We start from the raw sequence: 21,794 nt of genomic DNA on the forward strand, positions 1-21,794 counted from the left end.
TAATGAAATCTAAATGTTGAGGAAACTAGAGAAAACATTAGAAAATTAGAAGCACACTATGATGAGCATTTTCAAAAGCATTACATAATTTCTTGATTTATAGTGATATGTTATGTTATTACTTAAATTTCAATTCACAAACATAATACTGGAGCTTTTTTTTTTTTTTTTTTTTTTTTTTTTTTTTTTACTTTTGAGCGACAATATGGGAGAAAAAAACATCATGTCTTTAAAAAAATTGAATTTGAGATTTCCGTGGATTTACACATTTCTTGATCTCTACATACTGAAAAAGTGAGTTTTCAATGTCTGTTCGTCCGACCGTCCGTTCGTCACAAAGGAAATGTGTTTACTCACCCAGGGGCCATTCAACGTATCTGTACCAAATTTTAAACTTAAGGTTTTCTTTTTATTTTGTCTGACTTAATACTTTTAAATTTCGCTGAAATTCAGAAATCCTCACAGTGTGCCTTCAAACACGTAATTATTGTTTTTCCCAATAACGTTCATTCCCATTAGAGATGGCCGGGCCGTAGAAGGTAATGCCTTCTCTATGGCCAGTGGCGTAGTAGAAGGTTGGTCATGGAAATATTAGTTGGTTCTCAGGCTGAAAGTGGAATGTTGGAGAGTGAAAAGAAAACACATAACTAAAGACATATTGCAATAAATACGAAGATATTAACATTCTGTATGTACCTTTTAATTAAAGGCATATATACAGGTGTTAATGATCTACACAAACAAACTGTGAAAGGTGATTTTTCACATCAAAATAATATAATAATAATAATAATAATCCAAAACCACAGAAAAGCTACATTTCAACACGCGGTATTTCGAACACGAGAAACTGTAGACTTCAAATCCATATCAGCGTCAACGAAGTCATACATACACCATACAAATATGGATGTTTCTGCAATGTGCGACATGTGCACAAGGGGTTCCATACAACCCTAATTCCCAGAATGCTTCCAACAAAACTCTCAGGTATGCTTTGAAGTAAAGGTGGGTCCAAAATAGGCAAAAACATAAGCCAGTAAACACGTAATGCGTCGGTGGAAGTCGTAAGAATTAGAGATCGCCAGCTCTACGGTTCCTCGTGTTCGGAATAATATGTGCTGTGATGTACTGTTTCACGCTTAAACGTGTATAAAAAAAAAAAAAAACCGTGAAATATACTATGATACAATACAGTAAACGATAGTCCTATCCATATAAATTTTGAAAAGAAGAAAAAAATTAAAATACTGATACAAATACTGATTTAAATATATCGCTTGAATATTTACAGCACAGTATACAGCTTCAAGTGATAGAAAAAGAGAATAGTTTATGAATCTATCATTTGAATCGAATATTTACAGAAGGGTACATATCTTCAAGTGATATAAACTATTTATTTGACACAAATATTTAGCTCTTATGAGTAACTGTCTCTTTAGTCTTATTGCATGAAAATTAGAATGAGTCTAATTGTAAGTTAGAGTTGAGAGATAATATACTACTTCCTAAGTAATTCAATTAACTTATCCTTTTATTATTAAGTGTTTTTCTTGTAGGTTTTGTCCGAGTGTGTTTTTCTATTTGACAAGTGTGGTTCCCGCAATATGGTTAATTGAATTGGACAAATTAGAAGCCAGAATTGCACACAATCAAGGATCTAACGCCACAGATGCCAGCCATAATTTACCAAATCTTCCTGGGGGAGTTGTAAGTATAATGATCCCACGCAATAAACATGTAAATGAGTGACACTATATTAGAAAATACAAAATATGTTAAAAATCTTTTGTGTTATTTGTCGTGAAACGGATCACAAAGAATTGCTTAAAACAAAATAAACATTACATCATTTCTTATAATCAAGTAGAATACAGATTATGTTATTTTCTGCTCGTTATTATTGTCACAAACATATATATATATTAATTAGGTGCTATGATCACTCTCTCTTGCCTTGCGTTTTGCTGAGATTACACACCCCAAACTTTACAGATGAAACTAATTCCTTTTTAATTTTATCTTATAGATACCTAGACTCTTCTTATTATCTTTGTTACTTGAATGCCTTAATCCGGAGCGTAACACATTAACTATCTTAATATGATCACTGTGTAGCTTTCTCGATTGATAGAGTAGTTTAAACTCTACGTCAGGGAATGTTTTTCGGTGATTATTCCTCATGGGTGCGCGTGTGATTCTGAATTTCATAATCCTATGTCCTTTTCATAAGCGATCACTGTGATGGAACGAAATTCTGTCAGGATTTATTCAGAGATTTGAACACAATGGAAGGTCGTTGTGAGTAGGTAATTAATTATTCATTTTTTTCGCGGTTGTCAGTTTCTGAATCTGATAATTGCATGCTCCTTCCATCCGTGGTCATTATGACCGTACAAAAGTTGGTGAGGAATAATTAAGTGATTTGAGCTCCACGAGCGAACATGATTTAACGGTTATTTCTGTGAGACGTATGCGCTTCCGATCTGACATTTATAAATGCTACTATATCCTATGAACGATTTATTACGAGTGACCCTATATTTCAGTATCAGGCGGAAAGCTATTTGAAATAACCTCGTACTATGTCAAGTATTGCTGGGTCTCAAAGCAACAATATATTTATGTGACTTTTTTCTTAGTTTTCTGTTTAGGTCAATAACACTTCTTCTTGTTCACCTCAAGCATAGGTTGGTGAGGAACATGCAACTTTTAAAACCTCTCTCTTCCTTGGAAGAGTTGTTTTATACTTTGATAAGGCCTTTTCTTCCTAACTTCATCTAAATATTCTACCCTTGGTCTTCCTCTTCCTGCTTTTCCTTCTATCAACACGATGATCCAATCGGAGTGCCGACTAAGGTAATCAAGCATGCTGTTTCTTCTTCTTCCCATTATCTTCATGATCTGTCGTCCTTCATTAGCTTCCTTTAGTATGTCTTCATTCCTTTTCCATTCTGCGCCAAGAATACATTTCAAATGCTTCCAGCTTGAGATTTCAGCTTCTCCAGATTTCAGCTTGAGATTCCAGGTTTCAGCTTTTCTCAACGTCCACGTCTCTGATCCGTAAAGCGCTACACTCCATACCAAGATCTTAATAAATCGTTTTCGAACGTCCAACGACACATTTCTTGATGTTAGTAGTCCTCTTTTCCTATTGAATGCTTGTTTAGCCTATTCTGGATCTTACGTCTTTTTCACTTCTTCCGTCGAAGGATATTGGACTTCGTAAAGAGGGAAACGTCTTAACGTCTTCGATTTTCTCTCCGTCTAGCCATACGTTTGCTCCTTTCAGTCCTGCTCTTCTCCACTATATCACTTTGTTTTTTCTTTCTTATTTATCTTCGTTTTGCATGTCAATAACACTAGTATTACTAATATGTATATATTTATTTTCTTAATTTCAGATTCAAAATCTAACTTCTCACATGAGTGTTGAAGAGTTTGAACATATCTCAACGACTTTAATTGAACAGTTTTTAATGCTGATTCTGATCATTGGGCGCTGGATGCTTCCTAAAGGAGAACTCACACGAGATCAGTTATCGCAATTACTTTTGGTTTACATCGGCACAGCAGCTGATATCATCGAATTTTTTGACTCGTTTAAAGATGAAAAGATTGCGTTAAATCGAATCCTGTGTTTATTGACATTATCTATCTGGTCCTGGAGTTTACTACAATTCACGTTTGTACTTACAGCAACCAAATCACGGAAATCTCGCATTTCTTCTGACATCATTTCGAAGAAGAAAAAGAAGAAAAGGAGGAAGACGATTAAACATGCGCGGGAAATTTGTTGTTCCATAGACGTTTGGGGAATCCTAATCAACATTATTCTGCAAGACGCGCCATTTTTCACATTTCGTTTGCTCCTAATTTGTTACTATAAAATTATAAACTACATGAATGTGTTCTTTACGTGTAAAAACACGTTGGTTATAATGCTTCAGTTTTATCGGTTGTATGTTGTGCAAATGGAGAAACGAAAAGAACTGAAGAAAGAGCTCTCTGAGAAGGTAGAAAGTATTGCAATGATCACCAGAGCACCAGGAATTTACCCAAATGATAAAAATGCGAACCCCGGGAGTCGTGCTGTGAAATCTTCAAGCAAGAAAGGTAAGCATAGCTCCAGTAAGACATTTGTTGCATAATTTCAGTGAACTTAAACTAAAGTTCATTCAACGAACCTTCTGATCCTGATGTAAACATTGCAGAATGGTATTATTCCGCCAGTCATCGGATGATTGGCTATCGGTCAGCGCTTCTTTCGAGAAGCACGTGCTTGTACCCTGCCGATGGTTTACTTATTCCCCGCATGTGAGCATATTGTTAATTGTGATTCGCGCTAAAGTTGGGTCAAAACCACTTTCAATGCATGCGTATTCTCTTTTATTGCATTAATTCAATTTAGTTCTTAGATAAAGTGTTGTTTCTGTTGTCTAATTCTAAGGAATTCTGGTAATGAGCCTTATAATTAAGGACTATTTTCTTCTGCCGCATGGGTGTTCTAAGGCTCTCTAACCAATAAAATAAAACAATCAGCACGTGTATTTGTTTACATGAGGTACAGAACGTTCCTTGAATAAACTTTAGTATGGAAACTTAAGTTGTTTTTTTTTTCAGGGGAGATGAATTTTACCCATACAGTACCCAGCCATCATATATTATATATAAGGGGACACGGTGCTCCGTGGTAGAGCACTTATCTCTGGTGTATGGGGTACCTAGTTCAATCCCCGGACAAATAAATTTATGGTGGACAGCATCGTGTTTATGGGTTTTCTCGGGCTGCTCACGTTTCTTCCACATTATTATTTCACCAGTACATTCTATCATCATTCACTTGACTTACCATCATTCACGTTAAACTGAAAAATTTCATTTAAAAGATTGCACGCCTTTTAAAAGAATTTCAAAAGTAACACTATAGGGTCCATGTTCCGTTAAGGGGGGTCCAAAACTAACGTAACGTAACGTAACGTAACGTAGCCCAACCTAACCTAATATAACGTTATATTATGTAATCAAACAAAAATCAATGGAAAGAAGTGCAGAAATTGCAAATTTCGTGTGGAAGAAATTACTGGACCCACTTAACGGAACATTGAGCCACTATAGGTTAGTAGAATAAGTGGGGAAAACTTTCAGGACATGTGATGTCGATGGCTGCCATCTTGAATTCTGCCTTTTTGAATTCGCTTTTATTTTCATAAATGGAAACCATATGTTGTTATATCTTGTTCTCATCTAAAATTTTCCCAGGAATTTAATGCTGTGTTTTTGCTTTTCCACGTGCCATAACGAAGGTATGATTTTATATATATACATATATAGCTCTATGCATTCCGTGCGTATTGCCCATGTGAGCGTCATGTCGCGAACATATTAGACATGTCAAATATATTTTCAGTATAATATTCAGTTATCTGTAGCTATTTCAAATTTCTTCATGTTCAAGTTCTTTTGAGGTCAAGTATGAGGCGCACCTAGAAAGTAGGTTCCGAAAGTGCCACAAGATGGCCCGTACGGACAGATTGAGACTCGCTTGTGGAGGAATGAAAGAGGAAAACGAAGCCATAATCTGGCGCGAATGCAGTAGTATGGAGTTTGTGGAGATAGAACTGTGGTACGGCAAAGCATGTCTGCGGCTGCGCACATCTCTCCCTCTGAGTGTGAGCTTTGCGCGGTAATCAGGTTTCCTCACGCTAAAGAAGTTCTCGGCGTCAAAAATTCACTGGTATAGTTGTGTGAACGTATGGATCGGATGTCATGAATAAGGTATGGTCAGAATATGGTGGAGAAAATGCACACCAGGCTGCATCAATCTGCACGACGAACACCATAGTGGCTGACCACGACTGGTTTAGTTATTTTTGACCATTCTCCCAAAGCCCCGTCCTTGCATTCAGCAACTTCCACCTGAAGCTATTTGTGGTCCTACAACGTTTCGGCAGCGCAACTAAGCTTCAGACGCTTGTGGCATCATGGTTCCAGTTCTTGGTGGCAGATCTCTTTGACACAGTCATTCAAAAGCTGGTGTCACTTTAAGAAAAATACCTCGAAAAGGGCGGTGAATATGCTGAAAACTAGGGTGTGTATATCACTAACTCCATAGTAATAAAATTATTTTCTTCTTATATTGATCTTTCATTTTACAGTCAATCTATAACGACTCACCAAGGGTAGTCGTCAACCTGGTTCGTCTAAGTAAGATATACAAATATTGAGTGGTAGTATTTGTTTGCATGTAAAAATTATCTTTAATAATTATATAGCATTATTCTCACCTTTTCTATTAGAATGGTAACGTCGATGAACGTTGCTAAAATGGTTTATTAGCTGATATACTTTATAATATATTTTCCTTCAAACTGTCAAGCACACAAACTTGCTGACTAGGTATCCAAAAACATTTACATAGCAACAACTATCCCATAATAATAACTTTACATATCTTAAAAACATTCTTCTTCTGTTATTATTAAATTAACATTCTATGAAGTATAGTGCATATGTATGAGCACTTTCTGCCCAAGGTACAGGTAATTATTACACTATCCAAAGTATTTTGTTATATAAAAATGTCGCCCGACAAATGGACTGAATATAAAAGTCATAAGCGAGTTTGGCTTTTATGTTCAAGAACCACTGGTCCGTTTACAATACTGTTCTTACATTGCATATGTCCATCACATTTTGATCGCACCTCATATATATCTTCATTACATTTCATATATATATATATATATATATTTATAACAAATATTACACTTCATCAATACTTATTTTTAATTACATTCATTATATTATTATTATATTTTCTTATTAAAAATATCGTCGCTCATTTATTTAATCGTTGAAGGGTGCGAATTCAAAAATCGTAAGGGACAAACATGAGTTACAAATAGTCAGGGCGCATTATATGATAATCATTTTAGGTGATATTTTAAAATAAACATTAGATTAATAAGGCATCACAACATAGAAGAATCTCATTCAAGATAGTTGTCGAATATTTAGTTTTATAGAATAGATCTTCTTCTTAACATAATCTTTGACAGTTAAGTTTTTTTTACACAAATCAATCTAATATAAATAACCTTTGCTTTTAATCATTTATGAATCGAATTATAATTCTTACATATATTAAAAACATTTGAGAATTATCATTGATTAATGATAATTAAAGAGAATTAAATTGAATAAAAATAAAATAAATGTTCATGAAAATCTATAACTGATATGAATTTAACTTAATTTCATTAACGGTAATCAGGTTACATTCATACTTGCATATGAATTTAATAAAGTACATTGTACTGCACAATCATTATTATGTCCCGTATTATTGTTCTGTACAGGAATTACTTCAATACCTGGATCCGGATGTGAAGTGCCATCTCTTGATCTCCAATTATGTCTATCCGCGTAGTTTGCTGTATTCCTAGAATTTCGCCATACATTCGGTCTATTTTTAAACCTACTTTGATTATATGGTCTAACATATGGATTGCTACGATTAATTAGGTTAGGCGGATTCCCTACATAACTTTGTCTATTTTGCTCGTTTTGACTGCTAGAATTTACTCGGCTTAGGTTATGTTCCGTATTGTTCACACTTCGGATATTCAAATTCCGAACAGGCACAAAATGATCTGAATTATTCTTATTTTTACCCATTCCTGCTTGTTGATTCATAGCATGGTATTGAGTTTCATAGCATTGGACAAGCACTAATAAATGGTTGAAACTCATACACTGTGTGGAAAATAAAATCTGTTGTAATTTAAATGGAAGCAAATTTCGAATCGATGCTATCATTCTCGATTCCGATTGCAATGGATTAACGACCTTTAATTCGTTGTATGTATTTACAACAAACTCTACAACAGATTTATGCAATCGAGGATTGAAGTGTTGATTTCTAATGGTGGCATCTCTATTCGCAAGCAAAAAGTCATTTTCATAATTGGCGATTAGTGCCGCTTTGATATCCTCATATGTACTGATGTGATCACGTACTGCTTTAAACCATAATGAACAAGGTGGGAGTAGTACATGAGGGATTAATTTCATATATTGTGATCTATCTATACACATAATATTGCACTCGTCCTGGAATTTTTCTAAGAAAGAAGTAGCATTCTCGTTACACTTACCACTGAATTTGCTCATAGCTCGTATTTCACTCATCTTAACACTTAATTTTACCTTCCTTTTATCATTCCATGTACCCATTGGGTGACAGTTCCTATTCATGACGTGATGTGTCGTTACACCATCTATGTTTCGCCCATCTGTACTCTTCGGATGTATTTCTTCCAATATAATATCCTCATCGGACGCCGGCGAAGGCGAGTTCATCTCTGGTGAGTGGGGAAACTCCATGCGATCACTACACATGTTATTACGGTATGTGTTGTCCTTAACCTGTAGCATTCTAATTTCTTCTTGTAACGTAGCTATCAATTGCGTATTTGCACGTATATTGTTAGAATTATTGATGACCTGGATCTTTTGTTGTTGAACAGAAGATTCGGTTACTTCTAAATCCTTTTTTATATCGCTGATTTCTTGGCTCAGGTGGTTGTGATTATCCTGGCATTCCTCCGATATTCCTTTTAACTTTTCCTCGAACTGCGAGGTGATATCGCTCATCGTCTGGATAATTAATTGTTTCGTTTCATCCGACTTCTGTTCCATCTTCTGTTCTATCGTCTGCTTCAATTCTTCGTATTGCTTGTTAGATTCATCAGACTTCTGTTCTATTCGTCTACTTAATTCTTCGTATTGCTTGTTGGATTTTTCGGAGCTCTGTTCTATCGTCTGCTTTAACTCGGTAGACGTCTGCTTCAATTCTTCATATTGCTTGTTGGATTCTTCAGAGTGATGCTTCATCGTCTGCTTTAACTCGGTAGACATCTGCATCAATTGCCGCTGTAAGACTAGCAAGATTCGGTCTTCCGATGTCAATCCTGATGTTACACTAGGTTCACCGTTGTCACTATTAGTGGATTCATTCTCCATTATTTCAGTGTCCATTTTCCTTACAATTATTCTACCACTTCTCAGTATGGTCAAATTTGTATTCATTAACTTAATTGTAAAAGTAAATTCACCCTTACTTTACTTCGGGGTAAGAATTTATGAAAAATCCCGGGTTCCGGCACCAAAATTTTTATAACGACTCACCAAGGGTAGTCGTCAACCTGGTTCGTCTAAGTAAGATATACAAATATTGAGTGGTAGTATTTGTTTGCATGTAAAAATTATCTTTAATAATTATATAGCATTATTCTCACCTTTTCTATTAGAATGATAACGTCGATGAACGTTGCTAAAATGGTTTATTAGCTGATATACTTTATAATATATTTTCCTTCAAACTGTCAAGCACACAAACTTGCTGACTAGGTATCCAAAAACATTTACATAGCAACAACTATCCCATAATAATAACTTTACATATCTTAAAAACATTCTTCTTCTGTTATTATTAAATTAACATTCTATGAAGTATAGTGCATATGTATGAGCACTTTCTGCCCAAGGTACAGGTAATTATTACACTATCCAAAGTATTTTGTTATAAATCGGAACATACTTTCTGGATGTGCCTCGTATTTTTATTAAAACTTCCCTTTTCGAAGGTCTTCAATATATTTGTTCTTCAATCCAGGCCCGTATCCACGGAAGGCTAGATTGGGCCGCCCCCCAAAAAAATTTTCACTGGTCCCCCTAAAATTTTCACGGTAGGCTTGCAAATAAACTATAATATGGTGATGAACTATAATGTGGTTGAGTCGGGCCCCTCTAACTTCTACCGGACCGCTCCTACATTTTTGGGCTGGCTATCGGCCTGCTTCAATCTGTACACATCAGCGGCTAACTTTCACATTCATATAGGTCTACAGTAATACAACTGGCAAAACTGTGCGTACTTCACTTTAAATTCTTTGATACATGTAGGGACAATATTTTTTTTTAAATCAATATGCAGTAATGATAAATATTTCTCCCCAATGCTTTTCTCTATATTTCCTCTTTTATTTTAGCGAAAACATTGTTTATCTTTTATTTTCATCTCTAGGCCCTGCAAAACCTGCCAATCGAAAATCAGAACGAGAAAAAGGACGAAGTGGAGTGAAGTCGGGAGTGACTTTGATTCCAGATGACAACTCTGTTTGTTCGAGTCCTGTTCACAGTACTGGCTGTCTTCTGCCCATAGAAAGTGAAAGTCCTTTTAGATCCCATAAGGTAAGTATTCATTAGTTTAAAATATGCTTATTTTTATGTTATATCATCATGCGATACCATTCACTAGCATTTAATAGCCTAAACTTGTCACAAAGGTTTGGAAATTTTCCTGGAAGGTAATTTTTGATAAAGATTCGTAGTTTAATATTTTTCATTCATAAAGAAACTTTCTTTCAATAACAAGTTGTTTGTTTCGAATATTATTCCTTTTTGTTCTTGTTGCCAGATCATCAATTGTTTAAATTTAATTTTTCGATCAAAAGATCCAATATATTTCAATCAAAAAAAAATGTACCCTTTATAACTGGAGAACTACATATAGTGTAGCCAAATCCAAATTATCACTTAACTCAGTATGATGTGCTTATCCTGCAGAAAATACGAAGACTTGATTTAGGGTCCGTTCAAAAATTTTGTGGGCCCTGATCCAAGAACTAATTATGGGCCAAGATCGCAATCTTTTGATCCATTTTTTGGATCATTTCTAAAATTCTTAACCAAAATCGCAATCTCTTAATCCTCCTCCTCCTCCTCCTACTACTACTACTACTACTACTACTACTACTACTACTACTACTACTAATAATAATAATAATAATAATAATAATAATAATAATAATAATAATAGTTTTGTATTTACAGGGCCGTCGGAAATCTTTGTCAACGAGTAATCTTCATGATTTAGCCGAACTCTCCCCAGAAGAGGCGCTGTCTGAAGCTTCTAGAAGCCCTAGTTTAGATCATTTAGATCGTTATACGGATACACTCTCCACGCATCCACTGTTCGATGATCCTGATCTCACATTGGCTGAGCTTGAAGCTTTACGAAGAGCTAAAGGGTAAGACATTTCACTAGCGGACAATAATGTTTTCAACTATCGTCATACATGATTATACTTTCTCATCATAAATTCTATTTTTTTTTTCATATCAAATTTGTGACATTCTCCTAAACTGCGATCATAAGGCAATACGACACCTTTTAGCTAGACCAGCGTTTTCCTACCTTTTTCAACTTGCGGCACACTACGGATGTAAGTTAAATTCTCGCGGCACACTTATAGATATTATTATTATTTGCAAATGTAAAATATGGTAATTTTTTTTCTGTAATTACTGATATCCTTCTCACAGAGATGAAAGCTCGAACACTGTTTTCCCCTATGCTAATTCATTATGCTTATTTTTTATTATAATTTTAAAATAGAAAACAATTGCAATGAAATATAGGACTCAGATTTTTAAAATTACGCTTTCTTTTTCGAAAACTGTATCCAACCGTTCACTAAGAACGAAGATCAGTAAATAACGAACGAACAAACAAATGACTTGTACTTTTAACTTTGCTATTTTAACCAAAACCGGTGCATATTATTGCAATCACACAGATTGCGATGCGTCGAAGTCAAAACACAGCTGTTGAACAGTGTTGTTCTGTCATTCACGTGCGAATGAGTGTTCTACGAACGTTCATTTGACGCGTACCGTACAAGTGCTTCCATTTCTCGCTGTTAGTATGACTCTCAATTTAAGCGTAACATAGCAGCTAACCGTGGAAATATGTACGAGCCGAAATACTGTCTGCTACACAGTAATAGATGTAGAATAATATATTACAATTACAATAATTTTTTCCATGGTAGAAATTCATAGTAATGTGAAATACAAAAACATACATATTTTCCTATGTCTTGCAATTTGGTTGCTATAGAATTAATATATTTTTTTTTTCGATTTCCTCGCGGCACACCAGCGGTCCATTCGCGGCACACCGGTTGGAAAACGCTGAGCTAGACCACAACTAGCAACGCACAATGCGGATTTGCTTGAAAGTCCTGCAGTGAATAAAGGAATCAAAAGTAGGACATACGTGTTTTTATATATCAGCCAACGTGGGGAATGAAGGGGTAAACGTTACGGGCTATACACGATCAAATATTAATTAAACACTTTTTGTTACTCACTTGTTGATATTATTTCATTCGATTGTTTATTCATGTAACTCTATACATTTTGATATATAGGGTGGCACAAAAAAGAAAGAAAGAAAGAAAGAAAGAAAGAAAGAAAAATAATAGTTTCTGGTTTGGAAAGGGTACAGCTTTAACACCAAAAGTACGATTCTGCTCAAACTTTTATAGCAGTTACATAAACTCAAAGGTTTTGGTTGAATTACAAACACGCGATCGCCACCTGTTACTGTGAAACATCGAGTTGATAATCCTGCTTGAACTGCGTCTTCTGAAGCGTAACCGACAAAATGGAGTTTATAGCAACACTGATGCATTCCTGAAGATTATTCAGGGTTGTAGGTAGTGAAGGTTCACATATCAGGTCTATAAGTTCTTCAGGAATGCATTAGTGCAGCCATAATCCTTTTTACAGCAAATACGCTTTAGAACATGTGGTTGGAGCTGGATTATCGTCTCGGTGCTATGTGGCGCGCAGATCGCTTATTTGTAATTCCAATCAACACCAACAGAAACTTTATGTGTTTATGTAGCAACTTTGAAAGTTTGAGGAGAATAGTAGTTTTGGTATTAAAGTTATACATTTGCCAACCCAGGAGACTGTTTTGTGTTCGCCCTGTATATCAATAGAGAGACCCATGCCTATCTCTGCAATGTATCAAAACGAAAAGATAAAAATTTTATGCATAAAGATCATTAATCCCCTTTCTTCGCACGGGCAAATAAATTTACAGAAAATACTTGAACCCCTTCCATCCTTAATATACGCACTTCAATAAAAATAATCATTTCCCGACCCTATTCTTCACCTTTATATCGATGAAAAACGATTATGCACTTAAACGGCATCAGAAGTGTCACTATTCATCTCAGTGACCATGAAAACTATCGATTAGACACTTTTATTTAGTAGTTTTAGATAATTTTTACGTCACCCCTTCTCAACCACACCTCGCACCTCCATTACAATGATCCGGACCATAACGATGAGAAATGAACATGAATTTAAATAGTATCGAAAGCTAGAGGTTTCTTCGCATCGTACGGCTTCAATATGGGTGTCTTCATCAATTCCGATTTTAATCTATCAAAACTTCTCTGGTGTTCGTCTGTCCAATGAAATTTCACATTTTTTCTCGTCAGTTTTTGAAGAGGGTCCACTATTTCTGCATAGTCCTTGACGAATTTCCTAACATAATTCGTAAGTCCCAAAAATGATTTTAATTTTTTAGTTGATGTAGGTATCTGAAATGTTTTGATTGAATTAATGATCTTGTCCGAAATTTTGTAACCAAACCTGGATAATTCATGTCCTAACGCTATTACTTTATCGTGGATAAACTTACATTTCTCAACAGAAAGCTTCAGACCTACATTACGTAATCTTTGAAACACTTTTTCTAAAATCTCAATCATCTGTTCCTGAGAATTGCTTGAAATCAGGACATCATCCATATAACACATCACATGTTCAGGATAAACGTTCGCTAAACACATAGACATAATTCTACTAAATATTGCTGGAGAATTTAAGAAACCTTGGGGAATTGAACGATAACGAAATGACCCGATTTGAGGCAAATTAAAAGCTGTATAAGGTCTAGATTGTTCTGCCAAAGGAACACAATGAAATGCATTCTTGATATCTAACGAACAATAGTACAGTCTTCCTCCTATAGTAGATAAAATGTCATGTATTGGTGGTAAAGAAACGGATTGTAACACTGCGTGAGAATTAAGGAGACGCGAGTCCAAACATAGACGTAAATCTCCATTTTTCTTCTTTACAAACAGCACGGGCGAGTTATATGGGCTTTCACTATATTCAATAACTTTTTGGTCTAAAAGAAGATTGATTTGTTCTCTAATTTGTGGTCTAAGGGCCGCAGGAATGGGATACTGTCTTCTATAGAAAGGAACCTGTGTTTTTAATTCTATTACATGCTCATAATTCTTAATTCTCCCTATAGAATCCTCTGACCAAGCAAACACGTCGGCATACCTATAGCATAAATCAATCAATTGTTCTCTAATCTCAGGTTTAACCTCTGTACCAACATCTAGTTTTGTACTATCAAACAATTTCTGATCTTTCAACAACTGCTCTGAATCTACATCCTCTGACTGTACATTGAAACATTGAAAATCACTTAAATATGCTAGATCTTCGGCATACCCTAAAATCTCATTTTTCGTTAACGAAATTGAAGACACAAAAGGATTAATAACTTGTACAAAGTGTTGTTTGGGAGATAAAACTGTCCTAGGAATCAAAATTCCTGTCTTGTCTTGTAATGATTTGTTTGGTTCAAGTAACCATTCTTTTCCTGTCTTTGAATTCGCTAATTTTACTTCAACAAATTGTTTCGTTCGAGGCGGAATAGTAACATCATTAACCAAAACAAACGCAGGGTTCATACTATTACAAACTAAATTATTAGCCTGTGGTGATAATTCCTTTGAAATATCCCTGTTATCACTTATAACAAACCTAGGAGGTTTTCCAAATCTACATAGCAACAAAACATTTCTATTCAAGTCTATTTGTGCTCTCTGGGATACTAAAAAATCATTCCCTAACAACATGTCTTGGGAAAAATTGTTTAGCACGCGAAAAGCATGATGAAATGTTCTCCCATTAATCTTAAAACGAACAATTGCTATTTTATTTATCAAAAGAGAATTTTGAGTAATTCCTTTTATGCGTGTATCAATATTCAAAATCTTAGCCTTTGGTGAAACTAAATCTTCTCTAATTATTGATATCTGTGAAGCAGAATCTAACACAGCATGAGCATTCTTATCTTCTATCAGTATTGGCATTAAAATCATATTGTTTTGAGTGGTAATGGAGGCTTTTACAACATGACCCTTTTTCCCGAATACTGCGTTATCTGTAAATGTACCTCCCACATTTACAGACATTACGCGTTTAAAGACTGCTTCCGCAATAAACATGTATCCTCTGTGTGAAAACCATGACCACAAACAGAACAAATGGGATGTGTTTGTGCCTGAGTCGGATAATGTTGATAATTACTACCATACATAGGTGTTTGGAACTGGTAATTATGAAAATTACCTCTAGGATAAAATTGATTTCTCGACTGGCCTCTAAAATTTCTATAGTTACCACGGAATCGACCTCTAAAATTTCCTCTTTGACTAGAGTTATGATTCTGATTTCCTCTATTTTGTCTGAAAAAGTTATTCCCTCTTCCTTGAAAATTCTGTCTGTTTTTATTACCATTGTTTTTATTACTACTATTACTGTTATTCTGATCAGATTGTTGCTGACTAATCTGTAAAGTTAATTTCTCTAACTTTTCCTCTAACGACTGCAATTGATCGGAGCTAACTGGACTTTGTGCCTGATTACTTGATTGACTCTGCACTTTCGGTTCACTAGCCTCCTGCTTAACTAACTTTTTCTTTTTCTTCCTTTTTTCCTGATTGTTCAGCGGTTTCACCTCTACTTCACTATCTGACTCGACCTCGGAAGAATCTGCTGTTAATGAAGTTTTCAACTTTGGAAGTACGGATTTCCAAGATTGTTTCGTAACGGAAGTATTACGTTCGCGTTTTTCCCTTCTCTGTACACGAGCTTTATTTTTCTCAAGCTTAACTAAAACACCTAACATTTCTTCTACAGTTGTAAATTCATATACTCCAATGCGCTCTAAATAATAAGGTTGTAATGCAGAGGCTATAAGAGCAATCACCCTTTCCTCTGACAACTTGTCATCAAATCTCTGAATCAGCAAAAGCATGTCATACACAAAGTTCGTAACTGGTTCATCAGGTTTTTGTATTCTTTCTCGCAATTGATCTTCTATGTCTAAACCTAGTGTAGATCTACCAAATTCCTTAAAAATAAGTGTCTTTAAATTGTCATAAGATTGTGGCTCTTCACTTTGTCTCTGTAAAAATACCCGTAACCTTTTTCTAAATTGCCCTGTAAATGCTAACGGTAACATTTCCTTTTTCTTAGTTTCGTCCCAACCATTGATCCTACATACGTCATCATATTCTTCCATAAATAAACGTATATCATCACCACTTTTGACATCGAACCTCGGAATAGGCAACAAATCTCGAGCAATCTCAACCTTAACCGAATTGTTTGCCGGAGTTTCTGTATTCGTTCCTTGATTCATTTTGCTGTTTAGTCTAGTATTATATTTATGTGGAAATCTTGTTTGCGTTTGCGCTGACTTTTTCTTTAATTTCACTACATGTAAATGTATGTCATCTAACAATTCTGTTAACTCATCAATGGGCATGAGCAAAATAAGGCAAGAAAATAATCTTTTAACTTAAATAACTAATATAACTTTGTACTCTATGTAATATAACCTTAAATTTCTAAACCACCTTAAATACAACCTTAGCACTTAAATTCTAAAACGTTTAAATACACTTTGAAATATGATTGCACACTCCCGCTCTTGGTGAAACATTACGATACCGAAATCAATTTGAACAGTGAATTTCAACATACAAAATAGCTTGTAACACTATCCAAAAAACCGCGCACTCCACCATGCTAAAACCTTAAAGATAGGTTTGCAATCTACCTCAAACGTGACCGGTTTTGTGACGTAAAAGGCAGTTAGAAACTTCTGGAGGCATGTCGAACGGAGACCTCTTGTCTGGGTCGCAAACCCCAAACAATTCTCATACATGAAAACTACTGAATGGCCTTAACATCCACCCAGTTCCTCCAAGAAGTAATTTAAACTAATGCAAGTCTTGGGGGCGTAGATAGCGTAGCTCAGAATTAGAAACATGGGAGTAGAATTTCAAAGATAAAATTCGATAACACAGAAATAATTTAGAACAAGAATTTAATGAACTGATCTTGAATGACTGAAAAACTACAGAGCATGATGTGGACTGGTATGACTTAAAGACTAGAGAAGACAATGCATAATCACTTACTTTTGATAACGATGACGAGCAGAACCTCTGATGGACAAAATGACGGAGTGACAGAAACTAATTATGAATAATTTGACTCGCAGAGTTTCGACGTCAAAATAGAACTTCTCCTACCCGGAAGAGAATCCGGTAGTATTTATATGATTTTTCCGTCATGTCAACATTCTTGCACATTCTTTCTGAGTCTTCCTAGTTCTAGAAGTCATCGCCGGTCATTTGCATTGTAGAAGTCAAGGCACTCTAAATTTTCCATTGGATTATGAATCCTAAAGAATATTCAAACTGCCTTCACTTCATACATTGCCTGTTTTATACAAATTTTAAAATCCAATTAAATATTATGTTTCTTTACATTGTGGTACACAATACTATTTATCTCACAAGCAAGGTTTTCCAAAATACACTCCGATTTGCCTGAAACTTCTGCAGTGAATATAAGATTCAAAAAATGGGTTATACGTGCTTTTGTAGGTCGATCAAAGTGGGGGATGAAGGGGTAAACATTCTCCTAAACTGCGAACATGAGGCAATACGACACCTTTTTAGCTAGGCCATAACTAGCAACGCACAATGCGGATTTGCTTGAAAGTCCTGCAGTGAATAAAGGAATCAAAAGTAGGACATACGTGTTTTTATATATCGGTCAACATGGGGAATGATGGGATAAACAACCCCTAAACTGCGAACATAGGGCAATACGACACCTTTTGTCAAGGCCATAACTATTTATGCCGTTACAGATACACATTGGCTAATGTTGGAAAACAGCACCAATATTTCGAATTCTAGGTAATATCGCATTCCGTTTCTGTAAACACACTAATAATTAACAGTCCGCTAACCATTACCACGACAACTATATGAACACCTGTATCATAAACTCTTTTCTTCATTGAGGAGTTCATGGAAATACTCCTTCCAACTTTATTTTTTTTTTTTAATCTTTTCCTCATGCTAAGTGCTATTGTGAAACATATATTCTTTATCATGTTTAAATAAATTCTAAACTTCCATACGTGAGGTTGATAACTGCAAGGCGAACAGCAGTGTTTACGTTCGGAAGACCCAAGCGAGAGTGTAGTGGGGATTTTTTAGGTCTCCAATCAGGATGACTAGAGTAAATAATAGTACTGATTGGTTTAACTGTTAATGTTTTGTTTTCTATAGCTAGTAATGTTTTCTGTTTTTTCTAATTTGTTAACAGATTAGCAGCTGCTGTAGATAATGTAAGACGCAACAGACCAGGAGACAATAAGAAACGAAACTACAGACAAGATACAGGATATTCAACGGCATCAAGTTCTCATGGATCCAGAGAGTCTCCCAATGGAGCTTCTAGACGGGTAACTGTATCAAGAAATGTATTTGTTAAATAGTGATAACGAGCTACAGAGGAGCCCTCAGGGGGTTTAGGATGTAGATTTCGTTCATGTGATTTTAGGGAAGAGAACATAATTTTCCACTAAAAATGTGCGATATAACTTTAATTATACCATAACCATGATTTAAAGAAGGGTAAAAAGTCCCCAAATTGAAACAAAAATTGGTTTCCAAGGCAAGTTACCTTGATTCTTTCATTTCTATTTCAAGTGTGTCCCTGCTAGCGCTACTGTCGATGAATTTTTCACGTAACGCCCTCGAAAGACGAGGAAGTTACTATGACCGTCATCTTTCAATGGTTGGATGCGGATAAGATTGCCACATTGAATTATTTCACCGGCTTCGCTGAGCACTGACTTGTTAGCCATTCTAAGTAGCCTATGGTCATCACTTGCTAAGACCACACCACTGAATAATAAATTGGCAAACACAGCGGAGGTCATTCACTTCTTTCACCAAAGCAAAAGGTAGGTTTCCTCCGTTAAAGGGCTGCGAGGGTGGGGCCGAAGTATGTTTCACATGTTTTCCGAGTGCACACTTGCAATAGAATGGCTTTAACTCCAGCTTCTTCAACTTTGGGGAGTGGGTGGGGAAAGAGGAAGAATGGCAAATTTGGAAGAGCATGTGCCAAAGCACATGGCAGGGTGAGTACTTCTGATCAGCTACCAATACGAATCACAATTTTATGAATGAGTGATTGGCATATAACCTACACCCAAGATGTGTCCTGAGAGTAATGTCAGTGAATTTATTGTGACGCGACTGCACGTCGGAGCCCAATCAGTTTATTCCCCCCTTTTTTTTAAATTACACCTAAAATTGTTCTTTTCTCTATTACTATTTTCAACACTCCCTTCTCATTCGTTTTCCGTTCAACCCTGCTAGTTCTCTCTACTCTTCTTTAGATCTACTTTGAAAATCCTCCAGTTCGTTTTCACCACTTCTGCATTATATCTGTGTTTCTATCCCATAGATTGCATTACTCCACATAGAACTGCGAGACTATATTTTGGAGACCCGGCTTTGATTTCCCGTAGGAGTTCATGCTGTTCGGAACCATAGATGTTCATTTTGCTCTGACCTCACTCACCCTCACCCTCACAGTGACAGTTGATGCTCGCCCTCGTTCACCTTCGCCCTTGTGCTGAAAACTTGTCCTCGCCCTCGTGCACCCTCACCCTCGAGTTGAGAATTTCTCCTTGGCCTCGCGCACCCTCGCCATCGCTGCTCAAACTTGTCCTCGCCCTCGCATTGACATTTGGCCCTCGCGAAAGGAGTTGTTTATTCCCCTCGCGCACCCTCGCCCTCGCTGTCGAAGCTTGTCCTCGCCCTCGCGTAATTGTGGGCGAGGGAATTTGAGGGTGAGGATGCCCTCCAGAGGGCCACCCTCGCGAGGGTGAACATCTCTGTTCGGAACCCACGTTAAGCTGTAGGTCCACGTTTCATATAGCCTCGCTGCTGAAGAGATGCTAAATTAAAATCAACTCAAATCAAACTGTCTATGTTTTAACTCTTCATTCAAGTAACCAGAAAATAAACTTTTTTGTTACTAAGTGTTTCTTTCGTCATTTATATCCTTGCTTTTATTTCACATTCACACTATATTCTCTGAAAATCTAAAATATAGTGTATTTCACATTTCACGATTCGAATGTAGTCCTATGCTCTTCAATGAGCACTATCTAAAATATAGAATCCGGAAAGTATTGCTGGTGAAATTTTACGTTGGGCAATTCATTCAAAGCAATGATTATATATTTTTAGGTTGGTTTGGTTTAGTGAAGTTATAGTATTGCAATAGTGAAGGAAGTCACAGTGTAGAGTCGATTCACTGAATGAAATGGCTAAAGTAAAATCTTGCCGTATTGATTTCATCTCTACAGGACCTACCGAAATTGGCGTATTCATAATGAACTTCTTTTTGGAAAGAACAGGTATAAGGTATCATGCACTTTTTTCTTAGTATATACATTGGCGCTGGTACAGATTCAAGTATTTGTCATCGATATCTGATTTTCAAAAACTTAGACTACACATCTTAGCCACGCAACAATAAAACTCTTATCTGCATCAATTGCTTAATTCTCCATTTTATTGTGCAGGTAGTGGAAATCGGAGGTAGATCGTCTACTCCAAGCCGAGATAGAAGAGGTGGAAGAGCAACTGGCGTCCAAACATCAAGTTTTCAAACAAAATCCACTATGACCAGCAGGTAATTAAATTATCTTATTATCTCTCACAGCGGGAGGCACACTAATAACTACTATGTTTTAAAATTACTTTATAATTTAATTTAAATACGAATCACCCAACGTCCCTATTCGAAAGTGTCTCTATAAACATTTGAGTGCTGGAATAGAGCTTGTAAAGTGAAAGAATAGAATATAAAGATCTTTCAAGTGAAGAATCGTTATTCTTTAGTATTCAAGGAGTATGGGAAGGAAATAAATAGAGGAAGTTCGGGTATTGTGGAATAGTCGGATAATATGGAAAACCTCATTATCTCGCTTGTTATGTGTTACTTCCAAGCTGAGAGGAAAGAAACTACTACCTCACGTTCCCATGATACTCTACAGTCAGTCTCCTTGTAATTGAGACATTCGTTGTGTTGGTAGACGTGAAAATCTGATTTCTTATTCCTGAAAACTTTTACATGTAAGTGTTTTACAACCTGTATTTTCCTATTGAAATGTAATAGAACAATTCTTTGTTTACTATGATGTTGGTTATACAGAGTGATAGTTTGATAAGCGCCATTATCCTATACGCCTTCGAATGCGTTTAACAGCTCTTTCGCTTCCAAGGTGGCGTGGAGGGCAATATGGAATACTCGCAAGAAAAGCATGGTATTCCGTATTCCGTATGGTATTCCGATTACAAAAATATCTATCGGTATTGGGCAATTAAACGTACATTTATGATGGCAACAATGTTAAGTGTATTTTTTCTTACAGCAAATTTTCTGATGATACAAGAAGTGAGCTTGGGTCCAGCGTTCATCATGTTTAATGTGAGCATACAGTGACTGTGCCGATTCTGAAGCAGAGTATTATATTTGTGACTTTTGCAAGTAATCACATTCAGTTATGGATTAGCATTCAGAAGTTTCATATATTGTCACAGTATTCATTGTATGTTCAACAGAAAACTCATTTCTTTTCTATATAGCATTTGTATTCCATATTACCCGACTCTTTTATATTACCCTCCAAAGTGGTTTCTTTACAAATTATAAATTTTATC

The 21,794-nt window shown here is 35.9% G+C and overlaps 1 protein-coding gene across 1 annotated transcript in view; it reads left to right on the forward strand.

The window, feature by feature from the left end:
• Nucleotides 1-21,794, forward strand: part of LOC145677021 (transmembrane protein 26-like) — a 72,506-nt gene that overhangs the window by 29,400 nt on the left and 21,312 nt on the right. The window contains exons 2-7 of the mRNA XM_081747727.1: nucleotides 1,563-1,713; nucleotides 3,408-4,119; nucleotides 10,094-10,260; nucleotides 10,903-11,099; nucleotides 18,376-18,514; nucleotides 20,654-20,763. Coding sequence (XP_081603853.1) covers nucleotides 1,563-1,713; nucleotides 3,408-4,119; nucleotides 10,094-10,260; nucleotides 10,903-11,099; nucleotides 18,376-18,514; nucleotides 20,654-20,763 — 1,476 coding nt within the window. The remainder of the gene's footprint in view (nucleotides 1-1,562; nucleotides 1,714-3,407; nucleotides 4,120-10,093; nucleotides 10,261-10,902; nucleotides 11,100-18,375; nucleotides 18,515-20,653; nucleotides 20,764-21,794) is intronic.

Source organism: Thermobia domestica, unplaced genomic scaffold (assembly GCF_964235325.1).
Source record: "Thermobia domestica unplaced genomic scaffold, izTheDome1.hap1.1 HAP1_SCAFFOLD_534, whole genome shotgun sequence".
NCBI lineage: Eukaryota > Metazoa > Arthropoda > Insecta > Zygentoma > Lepismatidae > Thermobia > Thermobia domestica.